This window comes from Protomyctophum bolini (genome assembly GCF_963924005.1).
Source record: "Protomyctophum bolini genome assembly, chromosome: 14".
Classification (NCBI taxonomy): domain Eukaryota; kingdom Metazoa; phylum Chordata; class Actinopteri; order Myctophiformes; family Myctophidae; genus Protomyctophum; species Protomyctophum bolini.
The window spans coordinates 4599975-4621347 of record NC_137875.1 but is presented as its reverse complement, the minus strand read 5'-3'; the positions used below and the strand labels follow the sequence as shown (position 1 = coordinate 4621347).

Here is a 21373-nt window from a genome sequence, read left to right as displayed (position 1 = left end):
TTACTCCATAAATAACATCTATGAGATCAGATTCAAAAAAATGTCTTCTACATCCTGACAGTTTTCTGAAAAAGCGTTCTTCGATCTTTAAAAAAAATAGCAGACCTACAAGCTCGTATGAGCTTGTAGGTCTGCTGTTTTTCAATATCTAAAGCATAACATGATGCTAACACCAAAAGCCAAGGGGTTGGTTAATATCAGATGCCACTTCAAAGTTAAAAGCACATAGTTCATCTCTGCTGCAAAGCACTAGAAATGAGGGTAGAAATGTGGTTTTTGGGATATTTAAATCTCTAGATTAAAAGAGACTAAAAATGAGAGAAACAACAGCATAAGGGAATCTGCAGGGACGTCCCCCCCCCCCCCCCCAAAATAATTTGAAATTTGCATTTTGTTATTTAACAAATATTTTTGTATCTCAATGTATTGTATTAATAGAGCCAATGTTTATACAATTCAAACTGTTGCAGTGTTTTGTAGAATTGTCTAAATGCGTATCATACAATATGCCTTTTGCACCAACAAATTTCACAAACCTACTGTTCACTGCGAAGAGTGACCCTCTAGGCGAGCGAGTAGTCCTACGAAGCAACTGATGGCCGCTTGCTCGTCCACTCCACGAGCTGGCGAACCGTGGTGAACGGAAACATGGGTTTTCTCCTTTCTCCAAGTTGCACGTAGTACCGTACTTGATAACGATGTGTGCGTTAGGCTATAGCTAACGTAAGTGGGTTTGCTATAGCTACATAAACGGGACATTTCATTCCCACCCAGCCAAAGGCAGGACATCTTAAAGGGCTACTGTTGTCATAGTCCAGTTTTCGGTTGAAGAGGTGATGTCACGCCGCGGTGGTCACCTCTTCACCGAAAACTGGAAGGCATACTTTGGTTAGACATAGCATTAGTTAGACATAGCATCGGTTAGACATAGCATTGGTTAGACATAGCATTGGTCCGATTAAGGTTAAGGTTGATGCAGTACTTAGTTTAGACTAGTCATTGGTTAGACCAGTCATTAGTCCTATACAACCTATCTCAAACCCTCACCCTAACCCTAACCTCCCACGGGGCAGCACACCTAAACCTAACCTTAACCCTCTCCCAACCCTTAACGCACCCCTCACCAACCGGTCGTCTTAACGCACCCCTCACCCACCTTATGTCTAATGCACCCCGGTGAGGGGTGCGTTAAGGGTTGGGAGAGGGTTATGGTTAGGTTTAGGTGTGCTGCCCCGTGGGAGGTTAGGGTTAGGGTGAGGGTTTTAGATATCAGACTAATGCTATGTCTTTAGCCAATGAACACGATGGAGGATTGCAACATGTGCGGGCGTGAAAGGCATGCAGGCGGGACCCATACTGATAAAACACAGTGCCACCGCCAGCTTGCCCACATGACGTACAATACTGAACAAACATAGTAATATGTATTTGTGCCAAGCGGCATCTGTAATATATGCCAGCCTCGGCCCATTCACGACTGTGGTTTAATCGAGCATGGGCTGTGCCAATGTAACACAGAAACCGGTCTCAATTTCACTTTGCTCAGTCTAGTATGACCCGGTCTGTACTTTGTCGTACGACAGAGTCGTTCGTGTACAAGCGACCTCGCAGCTTGGCAATTTCTTTGGTCTATAAAGTAAGCGTAGCCTATAGGAAATTCAGGCACATTACATTATGTTAATTAATTCATTAATGAAAGAAATACTTACACTTTCTTCTCGGGAATAATTTGTGTTTAATGTCTTGATGTGTCAATAGTACTGTTTGCAAGCAAAGCAGCTATCTGATTTTTTTTGTTCTTTTTCTTTTTTTTTTCAAAGATATTTTTGTAATAATTAGAGATCTTGATCAAAAATGATTAGTATTTATAGTTACTATTTTGTACTTGAGGGTAGTAGGTGTTTGTCTCTGTGTTACGAAGCACTTTATATTCAGGTCTTTTTACCCAAGGTGCATTTTGTGTACTGCATCGTTGTTCCGACCAACACACTGAATAAAATTTGCTACTGATTGATTTTTATGACTCTGTGGTGTGAATATTCTATATGTACAGCCCATGAACATGTCAGTATCGTGGTCAGTATAATCAACATGATGTTGTCAGTATCAGTTCAGTATCACGGTCAGTATATGATGTCCGTATCATGGTGAATATGATGTCCGTATCGTGGTGAGTATGATGTCCGTATCGTGGTGAGTATGTCGGTATCATGTCACAATCGGTCAGTATCATTTAAATAACATAAATGCCAGTAACATGGTTAGTCATGCTCAGTATCATGTACTATATTTTAGCCACTGGATTCTTTTTTTTTTTGGCTAAAAGGTTGGTCAAACCTAAAATGACTGACTAAACTACCCATAAAGGTCTATTTGGTTCCATTTGTGCCCTTCCTCGCTCTCATTTGGATTACACAGACCTGTATGTTCCCATCCCAACTACCGTGCATATCACTCATTTAGGCTGGGGACCTCCTGGAACCCCCTCAAGGACCCCTGCAAAGATGTAGTCAGTTCAGTAGCCGTAGGACACAGGGGCGTGCAGTGCACACATAGATATCAAAGGAGGCTTCAGCCTCTGCCCTTTTACCCGTCTGTAAAACAACTGCCCTCTCCAGACCACGAATGTAGCATTTACTACATGGTGAAAGAAATGCAAATTATGCGCTTTCCATGCCATATACCGGAAGGCAGCATTCAGGAGAATAGTTTTTTTTTTCCCACTGAAGTCTCCTGAACTAATTTGTTTTGAATTCCATAATGAATTGCATTTTTATAGCGCTTTTCCAAGTGCTCAAAGCGCTTTACAACGGTTCATTCATTCATACATTGGGAGGTGAAGCGGCGAACAGTCGACGCCAGCGTCCTCACTTCCCACATTCACACACCGACGGTGGCGAGCTCACACCGACCGACTCACTGGAGGCAGTGTATTGTTCAGTGTCTTGCCCAAGGGCACTTCCACATGTGGACAGGAGGAGGAGCCGGGATTCGAACCGCTGACCCATGGATCATTGGACGACCTGCTCTACCTCCTGAGCCACCCCATATACACAGCATCTCCAGTAGATAAAGAGTGCAGGGTTGCGCCCCGAAAATAGCTGATCTACAAGCTCTCAACGCGTCACGGAGTGAGCTTGTAGATCTGCTATTTTTGCTATTTTGGGCCTCTTATGTGATTTCAACTCTCTGCACGTGCCTGGTGGTAGGACACACACAGTCAGCAGTTCAGAGACACTCAGCCTGTACCTGAACCTTATTGTCAGCCATTTGGATTGATTATTGTTTACAGGATATATGCTGTGGGGTCTATATATAGAGCAGAGCAGAGGGGGATCGATAGCATTAGCACGCCGGTGAGTCTCGGAACCTTGTAATACGAGACAGGCTGGAGAGGATTCGAGCGTCAAACTCGACAGTATCATCACAGAACAGTGTGTGTGTGTGCGTGTGCGTGTGCGTGCGTAAGAGAGCGAGAGAGGGCAGAGAGTGGGAGAGAAAGAGAGAGAGAGAGAGAGAGAGAGAGAGGAGGAGGAGGAGGGGGGGGGGGGGGAGAGGAAGAGAGAATATCACATGAGTTGAGAATAATGGGGGAGGTTAGGCCAGGTATCAGGATGGAATTTGACCCTGGTTGCTTCACTTTGTTGCACACTTTTCTCTTGCCCTTTTGGGGGAGAAGGAGGTCGTTCTGTTCTGCAGTCTGCCCAGTACAGTACAGTACAGTACAGTACAGTACAGTACAGTACAGTACAGTACAGTACAGTACAGGGACATGAGAGCATAGCCACTAGTCTCTCCTGCACTGCCAATCTTTTAATATAGTTCCACCCCCTAGTGACTGTGTGAGCCTCCCGTCCCCAGCCTCGCACCCCCCTGTGGAACCTGCCTGTTTGCTGCGAGAACTACAACTGAGGCTTAAAGTGTCAACTCATGATTAGATAGCATATGTAGGTCAATGATGCCTTTTTCCTTCCCTACAAATGAAGTCGAGTCAAGTCTGTCTGTCTGTCTGTCTGTCGCTGTTGCTGTTGTAACACTTCAATTTCCCCTCTGGGATTAATAAAGTGTTTGTCTGTCTGTCTGTGTCTGTCTGTCGGTCGTCACTGTCACTCTCTGGAAACTCTGCCATGAGTGCCAACAGGATACAAACACACACACACACACACACACACACACACACACACACACACACACACACACACACGTTGAGATTTAGCAGACCAGGGGACTGAATATTTTATTAATTGAAAAAAAAAATCTTTGTAGAAATCTTTTACACATGTTTTGTGTCTCTGCCCCTCCCCCTTATGCAAAACATATACTTGGTACAGTTTACACATTCCATCTCCTGGGAGGATGATTGCGTTTTGATTGGTTAGTCAGCATCGCTGACAGCGCGTTAGCAAGCTGCTTGACACCCAACTGGCCAATCACAGATGGACTGTGACCTCCCTGACGATGGGATCCAGCCCCTCTAGCAGTGTACTCTCTGTATCCGGAAATTAACAATCTCGTGATGTCAGGAGGTACAGCGTCGGAATGACTACAGTGTCTTTCTGGACTTAATAGATTAAATAAAATAAAACAAACGGGACCGGGTCGGTGTCAACTTTGCCTGTTCAACGATGCTGCGCGCCGACGCCATGGAATTAACTCACCCAGAGGATATCCGTGGATGGATCGGCCGCCGAGGGACGGTGAAAAGATGCCACTTGTAGGAACTAATAACGGGATGTGATTTGTAGCTGACGGGCTAGCTGGCTAGTGGATGAAGTGACGGGCTAGCTGGCTAGTCACTTAACGGGACGGACTGAGTGAGTACTACTAGCCCCGCATTCCCTGCTGTCGTCCTGCAGTCAGTCGGAGCCATGACACGGCTGGTGCTGGAGCAAGTGACTGATTTCGGGGACTATACTGGTGGGAAGGAATTAAGCGAGCTACTGAAACAGACGAGCCAAAGCGCCGGCGGTGGTGATAGTGGTGAGTGCCGAACCAGACCTCTGTCAGAAGATGTGCGTGTGAGTCCAGACGGGCGTCACATTCATGTCATTCTCCGCAGACCCAGAGTGGGTCTTATGACTTTTGACAAGTATGACAGACCCCAGCTTATCCGCAGCCACAACCGCCTGGATCTGGGTCTGACACGAACTGTGCCAATAGTGGACCTGGTCTATCTGAACCATAATAACGGCATTAATAATAACACCAGAGATAAGCAGAGCAACAACAACAGTGCTGCCACACTAGCCGTGGTGTTTGAGAATGGAAAAGCTGAGTTCTGGAGGTTCCAGGAATGCAGAGCGGGTTGGAATTTCCTGCAGACCGCGGACCTGTGCAACAGCCCCCGGGCCAAAGTGGTGTCTGTGTCCGCCTGCTCGGGCCACATCATCTGGTGTGAGGAGAGACCGCCCTCTGAGAGCTCTGCCACCACCGCCACCAGGAACAACTTCAGATACTGTATCTGTAAACGTGCCTTTGAGGTGGAGGAGGGGGCTGTCACTTTGGGAGGGGTGAAAATCGCCCTTCACAACAACCCCCGCTTCACCGTGGTCAGCTCAGGTGAGCACGTTTACCTGCTTCCAGACCAGAGAGACAAACTTCTCCGGAGCATCTCTAAGTTCTTCCTGGTCTGGTTCCCTCAGCACGACACCTTCAGAGTGAGCAGCGCCTGTAAAGGCACGCTGTTTAAGAGAGACTCTCCTTCGGTTAAAGAATCTGATTTTAAACGGTTGGCGGCAGACTGCTTAGGATACCTGTCGTCGCTCGAGCCGCCCGAGATCTACTGCTGTTCCCCTGCGGCGCGCGGCGGTCTGCTGCTCCTGCTGAGCACGGGCTGGGTGAGCCTGTTGCAGGGGGACGGGACATTGCGGCAGGTGTACAAATTGGCAGACAACTGCACGGCGAGCTGTGGGACACACAACAGCCTCCACGCGTACCACGACACCCTAGCGCTGACCGTGGGTCGGACCCTGTACCTGATAGACTTGAAGTGTGGCAGAGAGCTGGAGAAGATCTCTCTGAAGAGAGAGGGGCTGCTGTATGTGGACCGCACTGACGCGCAGGTCCCTCGCCTGCTGTCGGAGACGGGGCTGTTTGCCGTGATGCAGCGCGAGTCGGACCCCCGGCTGAGGGCCTCTCCTCTGTGTGACGCAGAGGGCCTCCTCCGCCCCAGAGCGCTCCTACAGGAGGCCGAGAGCCTCCTCCGCCCCGGAGCTCTCCTGCTGGAGGCCGTCTTCGAGGAGGCGTGTAAGTACTATCAGCAGCGGAGCCTGAGCAGCACCCAGCTGACTGTGGACAAGCTGAAAAAGGGAGGCATGTTCCAGGCTCCCATCTCTCTGGCCTCCATCGTCAGGGACTACCTCAGCGGCGAAGGGGGGCTGCAGGGGGTGGGGCTTTCCCAGCAAGGAGGCCGAGGCGCAGGTGAGAAAGGGCCGGACAAGCTGCTGGGGTCCCTGGAGGCCGAGCTGAAGTCTCTGGTGTCCCTGGAGCAGGTGAAGGGGACTCTGGTGAAGGGCAGCGCGAAGGAGGTGGAAGCAGTGCGCGACAGTCTAGTCGAGCAGGAAGTGACTCGACTGCTGTCCTCTGGCGAGCTGGACAGAGAGGCGGTGCTCCACCTCAACACCATCTTCAGCATCTTTCCCTGCCAAGCCTGGAGCGCCGCAAAGGCTGCCCTCCAGCTGCGCTGTAACGGGGAGGACACTCTGTCCAGCTGGGCCCCGCAGGACGTGTGGAAGACTATCCTGAGCCCTGTTCCAGCGCCCAGCACGTCAGCCGGCGTCCCTTATGCCAACGGCCAGCCAAAACAAAAGCTCAGCCACAGAGCCGGTCCCGTCCCCAAATCCAACCCCAAACTGCCCAGCTCCAACTTCCCGGCTGCTAACACGGTGCTGCCCGTGTTTGAGCTCCTGTGTCACTCCATATTCAATTTCCAGTCCGGCTGGCTGCCCAGGTTCCTGGAGATCGCCCAGCTGCAGCAAGGCTCCGCAGGCCTGGGACTGAGCCTGGCCTCCTCCTCCTGGGGATACCCTGTTGGGAGGGGGGCGGGGGGGGAAGGCGGCGAGGGCAGCCTGCCCCTCTACAAACGAGCCCTGGCCATCCTCCCGGGCCCCGGGCCCGACAGACACCAGGTCCAGGACCTGGAAGTGGAGTTACTGCTGGTCAGCGGGCGGCCCAACGCCATCCTCCAGGCCCTGCGGATTCTCATGGGCCGGCACCAGTGGGAGCGCGTCACCCAGGTGGCGCAGCGCTTCTGCCAGCAGAGCCCGCTGCTCAACAAGGAGATCTTCACCACTCTGCTCTGCGAGGTGGCACAGCACCGAGACCTGGACCCCTACCTGGACCTGCTGTGGACCCTGTGCCCGGAGGACGTCACCGTCACCGCCATCCTCAACCTGGTGCTGAAGAACATCCCGTCCCACAACTCGCCGCCCGCCTCGTCCGGCTCCCCCCTGCTGTCCTGCACCTCCCCGGCCCCGTTCGGGGACCCCCACCGCGGCCACCTGACCGTGGGCCTGCTGAAGCCCCTGCTGAGCAGAGTCCTCCAGAGGGAGACCAAGCCCAGCCAGAGGTACGCCGACATCCTGCAGTCTCCCTCGTCCCCAAACCAGGCGTCGGGGGTCCAGGACGTCTGCATCGCCTCAGCGCCGCCCGCACAGGAGTGCTCCAACAAGACCGTCCAAGGGGGCAGGGTGACGTTACCTATTCACCCAGTCTGACTGAGACACACACACACACACACACACACACACACACACACACACACAATCACATCCTTGCATGTTGAGGAAAAGAACATTATCATAGCACATTCCGCACGTTAACTTACTTGAGTTTACAGTTTTTGAGTAGTATGTGTAGTAGTTACCTTAACCCATTCTGACCTGAGATCAGATTCATATGAGGTTTCCAGTAGGACACACACTGGTCTGATTAACCTATTCTGACCTGAGATCAGATTCTAAAAATGTCAGTCGCTCTTCGATTTTTCTAAAATAGCAGACCTACAAGCTCGTAGCGCGCCACTCGGTGGCACGCTATGAGCTTGTAGATCTGCTATTTTTCAATAGCTAAAGCATAACATGATGCCAACACCAAAACGGGTTCCCGTTCAGAATGGGTTAAATGAACGAGAGCAGATCTAATAACACAAGGAGATTAAAGAAGCACCTCACATCAGGTGTCTGGAAAATTGACAATTTTTAAAGGTTATTAATCAAAGCACATTGTGTTGGAACGGAACAATAAGTCAGTATTATGAAATTTATATTGTATTGAGACATTGAGACACAATTTCTGTGGGCTGCAGTTGTCCTCGGATTGACTACTATAACCTATTAAACGACTACTGAACCATTGCACATACGTATTGATATCCATTCTAAGTCTGTATATATATATACATATATTATTTAAATAGTACTCCCAGACATGGTCTTGAAAGCCCAGGGGTCTTGGCACAGTTAATGTGCCATGACCTGGCCTTTATGAAAAGACAATGATAGTAATATATGTTGATATGTAGCAGAGGGCTTGTACTTGTACTCTGCCTGCAATATATTCTCTGCCATATGGTATTTTGTGTCTGCTATCTGTAGCCAAATATTTTCTACTAGGGCTGGACAATATTATATTGATCAATATATGACGTCTGGGATTTTGCATATCGTATCGTTCGTGATATGGATGAATCACCTAAGCCTTATTTTATACTTTACACTATTTTATCAAGTTGTCAAAATTAGCAAAAAATACTGATCTACTGACTACAACTAGTGGTGTTGCTACTTTTGACATTTAAAAAAGTGTAGAAAATGTATATCGTCGCAATATTACCGTCACAATATTTATATCAAGGTATGATATTTGATTTTGTCCATATCGCCCAGCCCTAATCCCTACTCTGGCTAGAGTCCTAGCCAGTTGTTGAAGTGATTTGCGGGGGGGGGGGGGGGGGGGGGTTTCATGCATTCATCTGTATGGACTATGTCAGCACAAAGTGCGCTCCCTGTTTTGAATGTACCTGCACAGTATGTGTTGTTTAGGGAGGGTTTGGGGGTGAAAGTCCATCCTCTGATATTTACCTTCTGGCTTTGTCTTCCTCTTTCAACTGTAAAGCTCAAATATTAACCACATTTGGATAGTGTTTAATTGTATTTTTTTAACCTCTTCTTTATGATTCACTGTAAAGGTCTGTCTGTGTGGTACTTCTACAACATTCTTAACTCGTTTGCTTTGTCTGTCTGTCTGTCTGACGTCCATCTTGTCTCAGTCTGTCCCGTCTTATAGTCCCACCCATGGGAAATTCCTTCTAAAATGCCAGATAAAAAATTGTTCTGTTCCTAAATTACATTTGGGGGTGTAATTCTGTTAAGACTCTCATGGGCGCGGCGCGGGTCTAAGTCTCTCTCTCTCTCTCTCACACACACACACACACACACACACACACACACACACACACACACAGGAACTTTGCATAAGGTTCTTGCTGCCTGGGCTCAGTGAGAGTAATGTCATTAGAGATGTTAAGGCCGCTTGTTCCTCTCCCCGTCGGGAGCATATTCTCCATGCTCTATAACTGTGAATGTGATGCTCTAACTGCACCCAATCAGTGTTTCTCGTGGCCTTCCGCTGGACGACAAGCCGTCTGAAATGGATCTCTCTCTCTCTCTCTCTGTCTTATGATCAAAAATGCTATGTATGTTATTATAAGTGCTGTAAACAAGTTCCAAGTGTCTTCTCTCTCTCTCTCCCAGCTGCCTATATACAGTGCATTTCTTTTCAATTTTAATCAAACTGAAACAATTGTTAATTCCTTCCTTTTGAGATATGGACGGACGACTTCTGAAACAGTTTATTTTGTATCAGAGGTGTCTTTTCTTTTTTTTTACGAGTACTGTACAAGTAGCTGGTATTCAGTTGGGTTGGGTGATGGGGTGTGATGGGGGTGGGGGTGGGAGCAAGTCACAGTCATACTCTAAAATGCCACGGAACAATCTGAGTGCCTTTCGGCAGCGTACTGCTTCTCATTTACAGCCCAGTGTCACATTTCTTATCTGTCCTCCGATGGAATCGCACATATAACCCTCAAGCAGGGACCTGCTGTGACGTTTACGCTGCTCTGGGATCTGATCTCTTTGCTGTAGGGCTGTAGAAGGTTCCACAACCGTTTTAACACGAGACCCAAAAGAGGAATTTGTTGTCTCCCTTGGACCCAAAGCAGTGAAAATAAACAAGCTCACCATAATGTGCTATTTTCACTTCTTAAATGTTTTTTTTTTCTTTTACATTCATGGAATTTCTTTGATTTTATTTATTGATTTTCTTTTTTTTATTGATGAAACATTTTTGATTTTTTTTTCCTTTGGCATTTTTGACAATCTTTTGAAATTGTAATTAAAAAAAGAATTTGTATTAAGCGAAAAAAGGAATATTAACCCGTGACCCAGAAAATGGGTCCACGTACGACCCACAAATGGGTCCCAACCCAGTGTTTAGGAGACAGTACGGTATACGGTGTATCACCACAAGGTTCAAGGTTATCTTTATTTGTCTCCCCCTAAGGAGAAATTTGTCTTGGAGACAGTTTACTGTGTAGAGTACAGTTAAATAATCTTTGCTCTTAACCATTATAATTATGAGCTCACTGTTGAGTGAGCTGACTTGCTTCCATTTTCTGATTATAACTTGCATTCCAAGTTAATGTACTTGAACACTCGTCTGATAAGACTTTTACAGTATGGCTATGAGCAGTATTCAACTGACCAGAATTAAACTGAAATGACATTTGTTTGACTTTGGGAACTCCCTGATTCCACCACAAAGTTGTACAGGCCTGAATATCTTTGTTAATTTGTTTTATTTGTACAAATGAATCTCCTATATCTGCCACCTGAGTGGCTTTGCAAAACCTCTACAGTGAATTGATGGCTCTTTTGAAAAACAACATACCCATCATGTATCAAACGTTTTGAGTATTTATGAATGCATTCAGTGTGTTATTAAAGTGAAGTTCAAACTTCTGTGCAGTCTGTTTGGGTTTACAATTTGTAGTATGTAGTTGGCCATCAGAATCAATAGGAACTTACTGTGTTCTCTTATGTAGCCTGGTCGCATGCACATGAACTGAAAGTACTGTACTTAATTAAAGGACAACTTTATGTGTTTTGAAACCAAGGTTCATGTTTTAGGTTGTTATTAGAGAAAGTAAAAGATGAGTGTTATTTATTATTAATATATTCTTTAATAATTTACTGCTTTCTTTTCTTTTAGCCATTTTCGTGATTTGTTTTGACAGGGGGCTGGGGCATTCGAGATTTATTTATTATGATTTACTATAGTCCTACTACTAGACGTAGACCCCAGGAAATTACATCTGGCCACAAAAAAATCATATTTTAGCCAGCTCCTAGAGTAAAACAAATCTAAAGAAGTCACTTTTTTTAAGCCATATTCCTTCTGTACAGATTCAAAGATCTTGAGTGCCCCCTTGTGTACAAAAGTGTGGTAATTTGTTACACCCTTAACCCAGCTCTTGAATCGACAATCTGTTATGTTTGGGATAAAATCGGTGTCCCCCCTCACCCCCACCTTTTTCATTTTCGGGAACATTTCTCGTACCACCATGGAGGTCATTTGGCTTTGTAATTGTACCTCCTCTGGTTATAAAAAGTGTGAATGGAGTTTCTAGGTGAAAGTGATTTTCTTGACTTGCCAAAATCCGCCATTGATCCCCATTCTAAATTTCACTATATTTCTAAAAGAGGCAAAGAGGCTACGAGATGTGTGTGTGCTGGTGAATGTCTATCAGAGTGACATAAAGAGGAACCAGAGAGAGAATGCTAATTCTTAAATTGTAAAGACAGTGTCTGCTACCATGCTACTGTATGTTTTTGCAGAGTAAGTACAACCTATAAGGCAAATAATGTAGCACCTTTGTCATCAGTGCAGATGGTAGAGGGGTACAGTGTATTAACCCTTTTTCTTTTTATGAAATAGGCTTACCTATGTTTCTGTATCAGCGGTGCTCAATACTTCATGTCAAGGACCCCAAAAATTATCTGTGTTTGGCCATCGACCCCCATCTGAAAATGTTGTTCCAGGAACATGTTTCAGGCACATTTTCACGATTTTTCAAAAATAGCAGACCTACTACAAGTTCATAGCGTGCCACTCGGTGGCGCGCTATGAGCTTGTAGATCTGTTATTTTTCAAAAGGTAAATTATAACATAATGTTTAAAACACCAAAAGGGGTTCCCACCCAAAATGGGTAAAAAAAATGATTTTAATATTTTGTTTACTTTGCATGCCTGATGTAGCCACCATATTTAATGAATACAATGTTTGGTTCCAGGGATTCTGTTCTATACAGGAGGTTGGAATGTGATCAGGTCTGCAGAGTCAACCAGCCGAGAGACGCCGCTGCCTTCCTCGCGATGCCCCAACGAGGCTGATTTCTGTCCCTTTGAAGTTCAAAATCAATTGAACATGTTGGGGAGTGAATTAGCTGGTTCGGAGCTTAATTTTCCGAATGGCTGAAAGCATTTTCTCTAAAGTATTTACAGTATTTCTGAGAGCATTCCTCTATAGTTCTAGGTAGTTTATGCCATTTAGACCTGAGGACGATTCTACAAATGTCTTCTAAATCATGAGAGTTTTCTGTTTCTATAATAAGTGGTTCTCAAACTATTTCATGTCAAGGAGCCCCAGAGTTTTCTGTATTTGGCCGCCAACCCCCATCTGAAAAGATTTGAGTTGAAAACGTTCGCTCTGAAAGAATATAATTATATTCCAAGAATTGCGACACATCTATCACAATTTTTTGGTTATTTTTCATCTATCACTAGATATACGGACATACAGTATGATTGTTTTATTGAGTATGTAAATATCTTCTGTCATATTGTATCTTGGATCAGCCGGCCCTGTCCAGCTGCTACAGATTGATCTATATGTAGCCCAGTGGCATATATGCCTGTAGTTCTATGTAAATCCACCAGGTGGCACTGTCACTTTAGGAGTGCCATGTTCTGGGGGTCAAGGGTTGCACTTAAAAACGTCTTGAATAATAAGAAGCAACCTGTGTTTGTGGGGTTTCTTTGAGAAGATCTTGATGATTGTAAACAAGAGGTGAAAGCTGAACTGGTAACTACTAGTAACTCAACTTGGTTGAGTTTCTGTGTCTTTGTACTGTCTTGGAAAGGGGTGAAGCTTGGGGGACCAGTGTTTGCTCCGTGTGTGAGTTGGCCGTTCCTCACAGTTCACACTGTTTGTGATAGAGCCACTACCGTATTTAGTTTAGGTTTATTTTTTGTTACAGGCTTGCATGCCATATTTGCTAAACGGTGGCATTCTTTACACAAATAAGATACACCAACACCAACTTCTTGGGAAATAAAGAACCCCAATATATGTCTGTGTCCTGTGCCCTATTTGCCAGGTTACATATAAGGCTATTATGGGCCATTAGATTGTTTTATTACTGGAAGTATATCAGTTACCTTATCCCTCTTCGCTATACCAACATTTCATTGCATATTCCATAGGATAATGTTAATTAAATTACTTATATCTCTACATCATACATTAATAGACTACCTGTGTGTGTGTGTGTGTGTGTGTGTGTGGTGCACAGTGCACACAGCTGTGATGATCAACATTGGATGACCCAATCACTTATCACTCTGACCAACGGACCAATGACGGACGGACTAGTTGAACAGGTGACCGGATCCAGTGGGCGTGGCTTTGGATTTAAATAGGAGCGGCCATGTTGTTTCCCAGCATGCAGTTTGGTTTGGGAGCCACTGAGCCAGGCTGCATGCTGTCTGCAGGGAGCCATGCTGTTTGTTCTAAGGTAAGGAGCGTTTGTTTGAGAAACATGGTTTTATCCTTGAACACTGTTGTATAAACATTAGAGGATTGAACACTGTTGTATAGACATTAGAGGATTTATTGGACTGTTTATTGTGACACTAAATGGACAACAATGTCAGGAATGTTTGTCCTTTTTCATACAAACAACACATGTTCTTTTGCCCTGCCTGTGTTTGATGGCCAAAATGCTTTTCCAATGGGAGGCACATGGTTTGTCCAAACACTTGTGTTTCTTTGCCCCCCTCCATCAAACACAAATGTTTGGTCAAACCAATTGCCTCCCATTGGAAAGGCATTGAGGTGGCCATCAAACACATGCAGAGCACAGAACATGTGTTGTGTGAATGAGGCATTGGGCCTCTATCTCACAAAAAAAAACATTTGTCTTGTCTGTGTTTAATGGCCGCCCCAATGCATTTCCAATGGGAGGCACATGGTTTGACCAAACATTTGTGTTTGATAGTAGTGTTCTGTCCCCCTCCCCTCCATGAAACACAAATGTTTGGTCAAACCATGTGCCTCCCATTGGCAAAGCATTGAAGTGGCCATCAAACACAGGCAGAGCACAGAACATACGTTTGTGTGAAACATTTGTCTCTGTTTTTAATGGCCGCCTCAATGCTTTTCCAATGGAAGTCACACGGTTTGACCAAACATTTGTTTGCTGGAGGGGAGGGGGACAGACACAGCCATCAAACAAATGTTTGCTCAAACCATGTGAAAAGCATTGATGATCGAGGCCTTAGAGAAGGAACAATCGCAAACAAACAAACCATGGTTCCCAACAGTGGTGGAAATTAAATCATTATACCTTTACTCAAGTGTAGTGTAGAAATGTTTAACTACTAGTTACTTTGTAGATTTGTATTATTACCAAACGTACTAGCCTACATTGTTCATTTACCACTACAGCCATATTTTGGCCATTTGGCTGATCTACAAGCTCACAATGCATTGTGATGTGACACATTGTGAGCTTTTAGATCTGTTATTTTCAAAAGGCCTCAGTAGAGGATAAAGTGAAATATCCCTTTATTATATTAATTTTACAATGTATGAAATCTGGATAAAGAGTCTAATGTTTTTTTTTTTTTATGTGTCTTACAGGTTAATCATGTGACCTTGGTGTCATGTGTGACCTTGGATGGGGTCATCAGGAGGTGGCTGGTATTGATGATAGAGTGTCTACTCGGTTGAGCTGAAACTTCTAACGGTGTCAACGAACGCTCTTCCTGAGATTACGAGGCGAACGGTGACGATCGGGACGTATTGTGCCATACAACCTTCGCGGCTCTATTAATACCGGCTATCTTCAACCGAGCGACGGAAGCCCCCCCCATGGTACGTACCGGGATTGCATGTGGCTGTAGTAGAAACTAGGGCTGTGTCAAATCTTATTTTAATTATTTTTGGGAGATAAACACTTTACTGAGGTTTTTAATGCGTCTTTAGTATTTCAAAGTGTCCATGATGTCATGGACACTTCCTACCCAGACTACAATTCCCATAATGCTTTGGTGCACTGATCCTTGTGGATAGGGTGAGGGCTGTCTTACTGAGACAACATGTAGTCCAGGAAGGAAGTGAGCCCGGTGTCCATGACATGTCATGGAGCCCATGGACACTTTTGTAAAAACAACTATTGCCCACATAAAAAACCCAGGAAAGTGTTTCTTGTCTCCCAAACATAATTGAAATAAGCTCTGTTTGCAAAAGGGGTGAAGTCTCCCTTTAATGGGTTGAATCGTTAAAGCTGCTATAAGCAACATGTCAAATGTAATTTTATTTTTTGGTATTCAGACGGCAATGGGTAAAACTAAAACACAATTTTGTCTCTGACACATCTAGGAGCCACAATTTGCATTCAAAGATTTTCCTAGATTTGTCATTGGTCAATTTGCCTGTCTACTTCCTGATTGGTTAGTCATTTCGACCGGGTTTTATTTTTCTTCGACCAATGACAAAGCTTCTAGGAACATCTTTGACTGCAAATTATGGCCCCTAGATGTGTCACAGAGACTAAATAATTTGTGGTAGTGTTTTACTCATTGCTGGCTGTCTGAATGAAATAAAAATCATTATAATTGACATTATTGCTTATAGCTGCTTTAATCACACTTTTGTGACTATTAAAGTAAAATATTGGTGACACATGTAGCCCTGTCAGTGACTGTTGTTAATGCAGTAAAAAAAATTGTGACACAGCCCTGTCAGTGACTGTTATGACTTCCAAAATGTCATCCTGTAGGCCGACAACTAATGTTTCCTATTTTCCCTGTCATTTCAGAACGTGAAGCTGACAAGGCGACGTCTGTATTGAAGGTACAAACTCTATGCTGTTGCCGCTGCTGGGTGCTGTTAGCAGTGGAGGTTGGTAATGAACCTTTTGATTCCTGCTGCTTGTGTAAGTGGGCTACATGCTACCGTAGGCTACCGTAGGTTGTCATTCGCACAGTGTATCGTTTCACATCATTTGTGTATAATGCCACTCTACATCACATGCCGCATGTGATGTTTGTGTAGGCATGTGATTTATTTATCGTTTAACATAATTTACGGGTAAAGCTTTCACGTCACATCACATATGTATGTTCTGTTCTAGTGTCTCCTTTCTCTTTGCTTTTAATAAAGTTATTTGTTTTGGTTGTCTCAGGAAAAAAAGAACACTTTTATTTCTTTCTCCTTGCCTATCTATCGCCCTAGTTCTTCACTAGTGGACTGTACAAATGTGATGTGACGGTATGTGACTTATGTCCGGTAGCATGTAGCCTGCTTAACACTGTTTACAGCCTTCTATGCTGTAGATCTGTCCACACTAACAGGAAGAAAATTATGGCAGATTTTCTTCCTTCGTTAGTGTGTTTTGTTTAGTGCTGATAGTGAAGGTAAGTGAGCGTAGTTTATTATCTTTGGCTGTCGGGCAGAAACCTTGTATCTCCATAGTTTTGTAAATTAATTTCCTTACTTGGTCATGCTACAGTGTCACACACTAAAGTAGCAAATGGCTCATCTACAAGCTCAGGATGCAAAGATCATCCATTATTGAATATAACCTATTTTTGTATGTATCGAACCATTTAAGTATAAACAAGAGCTTGTGACTAAACATTGGAACACAGATTATTATATTAATAATAAATATAATCGTATCACAGGTTTTTTTTTGTCCAGTAACTGTTTTGGACATGCACGGTTTCTACCCGACCTTTCATCTCCTCTTCTATTCTTTGCTTTAATAAAGTTATTGGTTTTTCTGGTCTCAAGAGTTTTTAATCGCATTTTGCTTCATATTTTAAAGTAATTTCTTTCTTTCTTTCCTATCTATCGCTAGTTCTTCACTAGTGTATGTGGTGCGTGTGTCAGGTCGTGTCTCGCGTACAGTTTCTAATCATTTGATTGGAGCTGTATGTCGTTTCACGTCATTTGCGTTTGCGTCATTTGCCGGTAAAGCGCCATCACGTCAGTTCACATCAGATATGAACACACCCTGTATGTGATGTGCATTTATGTGATTTTTTTTTGGTGATTTATTTTCACAGTAATTGCGGATAGCTCGTCGGTGTCGTCGCACGCCATACGAATTTTGTTCATTGCTGTTGTGTTCTAATGTCATTCGTAGTGTTGTTGTGTTCTAATGTCATTCGTAGTGTTGTTGTGTTCTCATGTTCATAGTGTTGCTGTATTGCTGACAAATACTGGGGTCCAAAGAATGCTGCTGCCATTGCATAATTTGCACCTCGTATAATTTATGTCAAACGTCCACAAATGGCATAAATTGTAATATTTTTTTAAATGTAGGCAATTATTTTGAAAACACTAAATATAAATTTTAAAATAAAAATGTAGGAAACGAGGGACAACTGGCTAGAAAATCTTGCACCACGAAAACCTACGGCCAACTGCTTGGGCGGAGACCAAGAATCTTTTTGTTTTGTTCATGTTCATAAAGAGCTCCAAGTGCTTTAAGTGAAAGTCCAGCAGCAAACCTCTAGGTCATAAGACCATTGTTGGTGCTATATTATCAGATCTAATTTGTGAGTAAAGCTTCATCAAGTAAGCCCACATCACATGCCCGGTATGTGATGTGTGTTTATGTCTCGTATCATTTCACATTGGTGAGTAAGGCTTCATCACGTCATCCCCACATCACATAATGAATTTAGGGTTAGGGTTAGGGTAGGGTTAGGTATGTGATGTGGATTGATGTGATGTATGTCTTTTATAATGTGCGAGTGAAGCGTAATCGCGTCAGTTCACATCACATTATGTGGTGTGTATTGATGTGATTTATTTATGCTGCCATTTGCAGCTAAAACTTCATTCATGCCGGTCAGTAGGCGAGGCATTGACGATGGGCCTATGACCCAAAGGTTTTCTGCTGCACTTTCACTTTTAGCACTTTGGAGCACTTTATGAGCATGGAAAAATAAAGATTTTCTTAGTTTATGTCAGGAGTTTTCTTTAAGGTATTTGTGGAGTGAGTCTTCTTCTCGATTTCAATTGTATAAAGACATAATCATGGCTATCATTTATAGTCTGTTATGAATCAAATTGTTATGAATGATTGCTTTTGGACATGTAAATTACAACAAAACCAACTAAGGCACTGGTGTGGTACTACTGGTTTACCAGAATGGGGTTCAACTCCCTGCGGTGCCCTCAATTTGTTGTATTTACATGGTTCATTTTCTGCTCATTGTGTTTCCTTTGCATAGATGATAACCCCCAGGTTCTTTACTGTGTTTGTACTCTCTACAGTTGGGTTACAAGTCCATTTAGGGACCAAGACCAAATGGACTCTTGGTCCCTTATTTTTCTCTTCTCCTTCCACCAAAAATGCCAGTTCTGGCTGAACCGTTGGTTTTCACGAAAAGATATGTGACCAAATTTGACTGACTGCCATTGGATTCTTTTTGCTTTTTCATGTCTTATGAAAGCTGTGAATCATAGCTTCAAATTGAATCAAGCTCATAGCGCGGCAACGAGTGCCGCGCTATGAGCTTGTAGGTCTGCTATTTTTGAAAATTCTTGAAAATGTGGCTAAAATCTTTTGAATATATCTTTCAGAGCGAATGTTTTAACTCAAATCTTTGCTTCTGAGAGGTTCCAGGAACAACATATTTTCAGATATATGTTATTTTATATTTTCGGTGGCCAATTACATATCATTTTTGGGGTCCTTGACATGAAATATTGAGCACCACTGATACAGAAACATGAGGTTTTTCAGAATTTTAAAAAGACATTTTTTTAAATTTCGATGTCTGGCCTAAATGGGTTAATGTTACATCCTGTGTACAGGGCAGGTAGGCTACTGTATAAGAGTAGAACTTATTTTGGTTTGGCTTCCTTCAGACAACGCAGCATACAGTAGACTAGAGCTAATCCAGGGTGGAAAACAGGGTCATTTCTTTGCAAGTGTGTGTAAGGATGCTACAGTAAATTAATGTCCTATTTTATACTACGTTGTATGACAACCTTGTATGCGCAAAAGTAGCGGAAATAGTAGATCCACAAGCTCCACAATGAAGTACTGTACAGCCTGTACAGGTTGAGGACAAATCATGTTGCCGTTTGGATTGTTTCACCTTCTCAAACAAAATGAATTAACATTTGAGTACACACTCAATTATAATGATATTGAGGTATTAGGGAATTCTATTTTAAAGAAAGTAAATTTAACTTACCTCCTTATATTCCCTTTAAATTTATGTTTTTGTATAATATGGCAAAACCTTATGTTGGCTATAATCTATTTCCACATGACCATAAAATTCTGCAGTATTAATTTAAATAAACGAACACTAAACGAGGGTTTTAATGTGTACATTCTTAGACAGCTTTCCACAATCTTGTAGAATATAGATTAATCATTTTGTGAGCAAAGTCTTCATTGTTTGACAGCCATTGACAAATATCTGGCACTTGATTGACTAGTATAGTACTGACAAAATTAATCATGTATTCTTTATTTATTCATTTTAAGACAGCTGGGCTTTTGCTCAATTTAAATAAGTCAAGTCAATTTTATTTATATAGCACATGAGTGCTTTCCAGAATAGGTAGACCGTAGTCCATCACAGTGCAATAAAAAAACATGTAATACAATCGAAGAAAAAAAACAGGCCACAATGAACAACAAACACTAAACTTCACACTGTATTAAAAAGGTGTGTTTTCAGGTTATCTCCAGGGTGGGGCTATAGCCTTTATGTGGAGTGGAAGACTATTCCAAAGTGTAGGTTCAGCTACAGAGAAAGCCTGATCACCTTTTGTTTTCAGATTTGAAGGGGGGGGGACTGTAATGAGTTTGACAGTGGAGGATCTGAGTGTCCTGCATGGTGGTATAGGGGGAGCTGTTATTAGTTCAGAAATGTAGAAAGGGGCAATGCCGTTTAGGGATTTAAATACATAGAGTGATTTGAATTGAATGCGGAATTCAACAGGCAATCAGTGTAGTTTTTCCAATGCTGGGGTGATATTATCTCGTTTTGTCGTTCCAGTTATCAGTCTGGCAGCAGCAAATAAGACACAACTTTGCAAGTTAGTGAAAGGGAGCTTTGCGTTCATAAGAGCTGCTGATGTCATTAGTATTAGCTTTTACTCTACCTTTAAATGTGAGAATATTTTGGCACAAAGAGACATGTTTTACAGTGGTTAATTATGTACTGTATACATGTATTAACATAGCCACAATACTGTATATATGCTTACAGTGAATGAATGCAGATTTGGGTTAAAGGACCGGCCCCACCCTTTGGATCTTTTTATAATCGGCTTAATCGATTAGTCTGAATTAAGCCCTGTAATATACAGTACTTCGTTTTCCAATGGAGAATAGCCAATAAACAACCTCACAATGTAGTGAAGAAAGTAGTCCGCACACAGGCTTTGCTCCAGTAGGTCATCAGGATCCTGATGAAGGTCGTCGTGTATTTACTAATGGTGTTTTAAATACAATTAAACACTACTGGAGCAAAGCCTGTGTGTGGACTACTTTCTTCACTGTATGTATAGGCCTATCTACCTTAGCCCAGCAACAGCCAGGAACTGCAAGCCACCTGCTTTTTTTTAAACCTCACAATGTGTCACATGGTCAAATGACAAAAACGAAAGGTTATAGCCCATGTTTTTTGAAATTTTGAAAAAAAAAGTTAGCCTCGTTTCTCATTTTGGACCATGGGCTATAGCCCATATCGTACGGCATACTATAGCGCGCCGTTTTTCATCATTTTTGAAGATTTGAAAAAAATGACGAAATGACAAAAACGAAAGGTTATAGCCCATGTTTTTTGAAATTTTGAAAAAAAAAGTTAGCCTCGTTTCTCATCATTTTGGACCATGGGCTATAGCCCATATCGTACGGCATTCTATAGCGCGCCGTTTTCATCATTTTTAAAGATTTGAAAAAAATTACGAAATGACAAAAACGAAAGGTTATAGCCCATGTTTTTTGAAATTTTGAAAAAAAAAGTTAGCCTCGTTTCTCATTTTGGACCA

General features: G+C 43.3%; 1 protein-coding gene across 1 annotated transcript; it reads left to right on the top strand.

Annotated features, from left to right (window-relative positions):
- The first annotated feature begins 4539 nt into the window (after positions 1-4539).
- Positions 4540-8886, top strand: hps6 (HPS6 biogenesis of lysosomal organelles complex 2 subunit 3). The gene is made up of 2 exons (XM_080782592.1): positions 4540-7859; positions 8112-8886. The coding sequence occupies exon 1, from the start codon at positions 4869-4871 to the stop codon at positions 7713-7715; it is 2847 nt and encodes a 948-aa protein (XP_080638718.1). The 5' UTR covers positions 4540-4868; the 3' UTR covers positions 7716-7859; positions 8112-8886.
- Positions 8887-21373: the final 12487 nt, after the last annotated feature.